Below are 7,499 nucleotides of genomic sequence, written 5' to 3'. Positions count from 1 at the left end.
TGGCGGCCCTCGTCATGCCCCTCAGCTTGGTGCGCGAGTTGTCCGGGCGGCGGTGGCAGCTGGGCCGGTCACTGTGCCAGGTGTGGATCTCCTTTGACGTGCTGTGCTGCACCGCCAGCATCTGGAACGTCACAGCCATTGCCCTTGACCGCTACTGGTCCATCACCCGCCACCTGGAGTACACGCTCCGCATCCGGCGCCGCATCTCCAACATCATGATTGCCCTCACCTGGGCACTCTCTGCCTTCATCTCCTTGGCCCCGCTGCTCTTTGGCTGGGGAGAGACTTACTCAGAGGACAGTGAGGAATGCCAAGTCAGCCAGGAGCCTTCCTACACCATCTTCTCCACCTTTGGCGCCTTCTACCTGCCCCTCTGCGTGGTGCTCTTTGTGTACTGGAAGATCTACAAGGCTGCCAAGTTTCGAATTGGATCTCGGCAGAGCAACTCTATCACTCCCATTACCCCAGAAGCCCTGGAGGTAGGTCAACTCGGTTGTATTTTGCTCTAGTCAACTGCTGGCAACAGCCAAGCCCTTGCAGTAGTGGGGGAAACTTAGAGCTAAAGTGTGTGAGCAAACAGCATCCCACCAAAGCCCAGTGAATCCTGGAGGCTTTCAAGGGAAAGTTGACTGCAAAGCTTGCAAGCCCAGTCTTCTGACTCCTTCCGAGTCCCCTGAGCACGCAAGGTGTAGCTAAAGCAACTTTGGGCCAGATTGGGAGCCTGAGCTCCACGTGGGCGTGCAGTGACTCACAGACGTCCCCCCGTGGAATGCTGAATCAGTGCTCACGAGCGTGAGTAAGGGGTCACCGTTCCTCCCGTGGGGAGGCATGTGGGGGTGTGAATGGATGGGATCCCATCTCCGCTGGGAGCGATAACCTGGCAAGCAGCTGTGGCTTTGGGGAGGTTGTGAATTTCCCCACGCAGAAGACGCACGTGCAGAGCGTCCTTGTAAATCCTTCCTGATCGTGGCTGCATCGTGTCAGTTCATCCCAGGCACGGTGACTGTGCACTGTAAAGACTTCTTGGGGGGAGGAAGGAAATGTATGCTCATTTTCTTGCCTCTCCTACCAAGGACTCATAAACTCAATGGATTCAGAGAAAGCAAGGAGACTTTTGTGCACGGCATGTGGGTGTGTGCCTGTTCTACTGATCTGATTGTAAACGGGGAAATAATCTTACTGTAATGCTGTGTGAGCAATTCCATGTGCCCATATATCACTACTCTCTTTAGTTTCTAGCCTCACCTAAAAATAGTCTCCGTTACCCAGAAGAGGGTCATACAACCACTCTCCCCTCCATTAGAGCGTGACGTAGATGGCCTGCGTTTCCCCGTGAGCTCTGGCCATCGCTTGCATAGTTTGGTTGTGTACCTGCGGTGTGGGATCAGCTGACTGAGGCACATATGGTGCAACTTGTGTTTGTGTTTGGCAGGTAAAAGAAGCTGCCCAGCAGCCACAGATGGTCTTCACTGTCCGTCATGCCACTGTTACATTCCAGACGGACGGAGACACGTGGAGAGAGCAGAAGGAAAAGAAAGCTGCCCTCATGGTGGGCATCCTTATTGGGGTCTTCGTGCTCTGCTGGATCCCCTTCTTCATCACAGAGCTCATCAACCCCCTCTGCTCGTGCGACATCCCACCCATTTGGAAGAGTATTTTTCTATGGCTAGGCTATTCAAATTCCTTTTTTAATCCACTCATCTACACTGCTTTCAACAAAAACTACAACAATGCCTTCAGGAACCTATTCTTTAGACAGCACTGAGCAGAAAAAGCTTTCCCGCTGCCCCAGGAAGCTGATTTCAACTCTCAATGAATGCTACCAAACTCTTGAGGAAGTTCAAAGCCACAGATGCCAAGGTGATGCTAAAGACGCATCCCCATGGGTCGTATATCCCAGCAATGGTCCCGGTTCTTACGCAGACTCTCCATCCCAGCCTCTAAGGCAGTCGCTATTTTTCCTGCAAACAGCGTGTAAGGGTTTCTCTGGCCAGCAGCATGGCATTCTTCCTCCAGTGCCCCACTACTTTCCTCCTGCCTTCCTAGTGACGTGCTGTTTGGTGGCAGTAATGGTGCAGAGGAGCCTTCTGGCAAAGAGTCATATTTGAAACTCTGGTTTGGCCACTGCTAGTCTCTCACAGCATTAATCAACTTTGTCCCATGTGCAAAGCTGGGACCCTTTAATGTCAGGAGGTTTTGTGATTATATATGAAACTAGATATTTTATGGCTTGGTTGAAAAGGCTGTTTGTCTTGTCTTTCGCCAGTAGAAATTGTTAAGTGTTTGCATTTGGGGAATAAAACCCTCAGTAAGGGTTAAGAGCAGATTCCAAGTACAAAGCCTTTTCTCACATCCTGTATCAACAACGAATTGTGCTATTTGCTGTTGGATTCCGTGTAGCAAGTTTTAAAAAATTTTCTTTATTGTGAAAGCTTAATGCATGGTGTACCCTGGAATGAGAGAGAATGCATGGGAAATCCACCTCTCGTTCTCTGACTGCTGCATGTGAGCATCTGCCTCAGACCTTCACTTTCAGAAATACCAGCTGTAAATGTTAATCTTTGTGTCTGTGTTTCCCATCCTAAACCATAAATGTATTTTGAGCAGCTGTGGGGCAGGTTTCCTGTAGTTACAGGGGATGCAAGGAGTGTATTTCAAATTGCCTGTCAATGAGGAGCTGTGATTTACTGTTTTTGAGTGTGATTCAGGTATTCTTGAAACCAAAGCAAAGACACTACTTTGTTTCTGTGAGCACTGGATTGCAGGCAAAGGGCAGTTAATGACCAGTGATGTTTCTGGAAGCATAACCAAACCATAGAGGTGCTCATCTGCAAGCTCCAGACTTAAATATTTCTTCTTTTGCCCACCCCTTCTTCTCTTCCTCCCCTGTAAGGCTCCAGTCCTGCCTGGTCGTTGTTGCTCTGTTGCCTCCCTGCCTTTCCATGTTGCCAACGTAATTACAGTAGTTGGCATTTCACTCCTAGAACTGGAATTACGCACTTTATGCTGCACCGCTGGAGGACTGACAGGCCTTCAGGTAAAGAAAAGCATTAGTTTTAACTATCGGTTCTTATGGGGCAGCCAGTGAAATCAGACCAGAACTGAAATGGTGGAGGAAAAGACAAGACAGGAATCGGAATGACATGATTTCATGTCAGATATCTCAAGAATCATAGAATCATAGAATCATTACGGTTGGAAGAGACCTCTAAGATCATCAAGTCCAACCGTCAACCTAACACCACCATGCCCACTAAACCATGTCCCGAAGCGCCTCATCTACACGTCTTTTAAATACTTCCAGGGATGGTGACTCCACCACTTCCCTGGGCACCCTGTTCCAAGGCCTGACCACTCTTTCAGTGAAGAAGTTTTTCCTGATGTCCAGTCTAAACCTCCCTTGGCGCAACCTGAGGCCATTTCCTCTCGTCCTATCGCTGGTTACTTGGGAGAAGAGACCAACCCCCACCTCGCTACAACCTCCTTTCAGGTAGTTGTAGAGCGCGATGAGGTCTCCCCTCAGCCTCCTCCTCTCCAGGCTAAACAGCCCCAGTTCCCTCAGCAGAAGAGATAAAAGGCAAAAATCTCAATAAATCGTGGGAAAGCTCCCTGGGGGCGGATAGGATTAGTTCCTATCCTCAGCAGATCATGAGACATCAGATGTTAAAACTGTCACTGGTCCTTTAAACCAGTCAAAAATCCTGGTAGAGTTGGTAAAAAAAGACCTTTTTCTTCTCATATCTTGCAACAGGTGAAAATGGAAGCTGAGCTATCGAGTGTTGCAGCTCTTTCAGGACCAGTTAGACAAACATCCATCAGGACTGACATAGATGTAGCTGATCCTGCCTTTCAGCGAGAGGAGAGATAGGATGGCCCTTGAGATCTTTTTCAATGCTATTTTATAAAAGTCTGTTAAAAATACTAGGTAAAATCCTGCCCTCGCTGAAAGCAATGGACAAATTCTTAGTGACTTCAAGGGAATCAGAATTTTATCCAGCATCTCTTGTCTTGTAAAAGCCTAGTTTTAATGTTAATTAATTCAAGGAGAAGATGGGTGGGATGGGAGCAATCTTCGAACTCCCCTGAAAGAGTCTGATCTGCACTAACCATGGACCAATCTCTCTACAGCTAGTAAAGAGCATTTTCTTTCTTTGTTAGGTATTTTAAAGTATTAGTGACATCTCTGACGTATCAAAAATTGTAATAAACTCTTGGGTCGCTTTTTTTTACTGAGGATATAAAGGTTGCATTGCTTTCTCTGGACAGTCCATCACCAATGCAGAGTTGTTCTTTTTGGGAACTTACTACTTTTGTTGTGTCAAAGGTTGTTTAGCCAAAAGTGAGTTAGAAAAAATGCTTCTTTGTCCAAGCCAGACCTTCAGCTAAGCTTGGTAGTGCCTGAAAGCAGGAGACTGCTTGTTAGGCCACCACGGCAACACTTTGCACGCTAAAGTGTGGATTAACTGGGAAGTTGGACTTCAGTCCACCGTTTTAACACGTAACATCATGTCTACACAACCCTGTTTCACTCTGGGCTGTGTCCATCGCCATTTTTATCTGTTCTTTGACGAGTATTGCAGATTCTCTGTGTTGTGTGGGATCCTTGCACAGGTCGTGGAATCAGCTGCAAATTCAAATTAGTATCCTGTGTAAGCAGACAAAAATTGAACTGAAATCAATCCCTACTTTTGCTACAGCTCGGTGCTGGGATGAAGCTCCCTTTCATTATATGCTGTGTTTATTCATTTAAACGGTGACAGAGAGACAGGAGAGAATCTTAAAATGACACTAATAATTCTAATTTGTCTATAGTCATGGATAGTCCACTGTCCTGGTGTAAATTGCATCCACATTTATTTGACAACACACATCCCATACAATCCATACTGATCTTCTGCAAATAACAGCTTCCACTTGGTGATAAGTTTTGTTCCTTGAATCTCGACATAATTAGCAGCTACATTATGGACCAATTCCTACTGCTCTTACTTGAGACTTAAGACCATTGGCTTTTCTTCTAAATACCATTCCTGCAATGTAACACAATCATGCAGGAAAAATATCAGTATTCTGGAGATAGTGCTGAAGAATCATATTGAAACATGCCACAATGGTCCGAGCATAGTGAAGGGGCACAAAGAAACCTTGACTTCTGATCCTGGCTCCGAGGCTTTTTACAAATCTCTCAGTATTCAGACACAGATGCTGAGTGGGCTCCCAGAGACCCAAATCATATTTGAAGACATACACAACCCCGGCTTCAAAGGATGTATCTTGTACCTTCTTGTTCCCATTTATAAAACAGAATCAGTGGTGTGAAGAGATCTGCCTCACCAAGGCTTTGTGAGGATTAATTAGTAAATGTTTATCATGTACCAGGAAGGTGGAACACTCTGGTTTGAATGGCGAGCAGCATTATAAATTGGACTTCTATTTAATTCCTCGGAAGAACATTATTACCCGTTATTATTGAGTTTCCTATGCAATCTAATGGCTATATAATACTTCCAGAAAAGATTTAACTAACCTTCTTCCACTTACAATTAATTTATTTTCCTCTCGATGCTCTGACAGTTCAATGAACATCTGTATGGGAGCTTGCTAGCTAGGGCAGCCACGGCGGCTGCTGAACGCTGGCTGCTGAATGTCTCCTTGCACCGCTGAATACATGTTGTCAAGGTTCAAGGAGCAGCAGCTCTCAGGGCAGACTGCTACTGTGTTTCCTTTATTTTTTAGGGAGAAGAAAAGGTCACAAAAGAATGCCCTTGGATTACATGACAGGTTGGCTGACCACCTTCCTCCTCCACCCCCATCCCACTGACCTTTCTTCCCGGTGCAGGCAGGTGACTCCAGGACACGTACCGATCCTGTACAGCCGGAGGTGGGCTGTTAATTTGCCTGGACTTTTCCTAAAAAATTACTGCTGGGGGACGTGGCCTTTAAACTGAGTTTCCTGGAAGTAAAGTTGCAGGCAATTAAGGAAATTTCATCTGACAAAGGTAATTAATGACTATTAGTTCCAGCGATTGCTGCCGTGAGGTGTGACTGACAAAGTGTCAAAGTGATTTTTGCAATGTAGTGATTTGAGTTGCTTTGTTCGTGAGGGGCTCGTCGCCGTTTTAGTCTTGGATCCCTTATTTTACCTGCACTGGTACAGCAGCAAACTGGGACACCAGCAAAGTCATGGTGAACACGATATGGGCATCATTAATGCTCCATGTGGGAAGAGTGAGGTAAAATATCCATGCCAAAATCTGCATCCCCCTGCGATACACCCCGGCTGAACATCACGAAACTGCCAGCATATTAGTCGAATTTAAGAGGTGGCCAAAGAGCTCTTTAAATCATCATTATTTTCAGTAACACTGAAGTGCTGAGGAAGTTGCAGAAGACTGGATGAGAGCTGAAGTTGTGCCAGTATTTTAAAAGGGCAAATTGGGAGAGCCAAGTATTTATAAGGCTAATACTGTTACTGATTTACAGCTTGAAATTGATCCTTGGCAAAAATGTGGAACAGCTGATAAAGGACTCAATGAATAAAAAATTACAGGAAATAAATAGAATTAAAATAAATCACATTGATGTCTGTCTTTGATTGCAGCTCATGGTTCATTGCTGATGGTGATATAAAGTATTCACTCCTCAATAATGAATCTGACTTGACAACACTCAACACTTCCATGAAAAAGTGAAGAAGATCAATATGAGGTTCAAACTGTCCAATATTTGCTAATGACTCATGGACTGGAAAAGGTGAAAATACAGAAAATGAAGTCACTTGTACAGAGAAATGAGGATGCAAACCAGCTGGGAGCATTTTAGCCCAGCGTGAGGGAAAGGCACGCACCAGGAGCAGTGGGATGGGACCCTTCGTGCAGACAGGGAGGCACGGCCGCGTCAGGGTGCATCTGGAGCCGAACATATGGGACTGTTCAGCATTTTGGGGACAAGCAGACTTATTTCTTACCTGTGCACGGGCTGTGTCCAGCTATAGATTTTATTCTGGTCACTGGAGGGGAGCCTACGATTTCAGTCCATTGCCTTTTCGCTGTTTCCCCCCTCCACGCCTCTGTCAGGCAGTCAGCCTCAGCATTGCAATTCTCTTGGCCGTGTAATTTCCCATGCTGGCCAAGTCAAATACTTTTCCTAATCATCCTAAAAAGCAAGACAGATGGGCCCTTTCTCCGGATCCCCCAGTGCATGGCTGTTGTTCCTCTGTCTAACTAACAATTTCAGCGATGGGAACAACAGTTTCTCCAACGCCGAAGCCCGGCTGCCTGCTCGGTGGATGGGACCAAGCAGGGCTGGGCGCAGGTCCAGGGGTTGGTCCATGGAGCAGGCACTGCCCCACCATTGCTCTCTGACAGCAACTAGGATGGGGAAAGAGAAAACAGGAGCTATACCCTCGCCTCGGATTTCTGCTGGAGCCGCTCCTGACAAACCAGTCCCTAATCTGCTTCTAGCTGCCCTCTCTGCTTCTGGTGCGACCCGGCCAGGCA

At 46.5% G+C, this 7,499-nt stretch overlaps 1 protein-coding gene across 1 annotated transcript; it reads left to right on the top strand.

The window, feature by feature from the left end:
* Positions 1 to 8: 8 nt before the first annotated feature.
* Positions 9 to 1,765, top strand: HTR5A (5-hydroxytryptamine (serotonin) receptor 5A, G protein-coupled; the record flags this gene model as incomplete). Its single annotated transcript, XM_009585455.1, has 2 exons — positions 9 to 479; positions 1,433 to 1,765. Coding segments are annotated over 2 exons (804 nt in total), but the record flags the coding sequence as incomplete, so codon positions are not given.
* Between the last annotated feature and the right edge of the window lie 5,734 nt (positions 1,766 to 7,499).

Source organism: Fulmarus glacialis, unplaced genomic scaffold, assembly GCF_000690835.1.
Source record: "Fulmarus glacialis isolate BGI_N327 unplaced genomic scaffold, ASM69083v1 scaffold9329, whole genome shotgun sequence".
Lineage (NCBI taxonomy): Eukaryota > Metazoa > Chordata > Aves > Procellariiformes > Procellariidae > Fulmarus > Fulmarus glacialis.
This window is presented reverse-complemented; position numbering and strand designations above follow the sequence as displayed.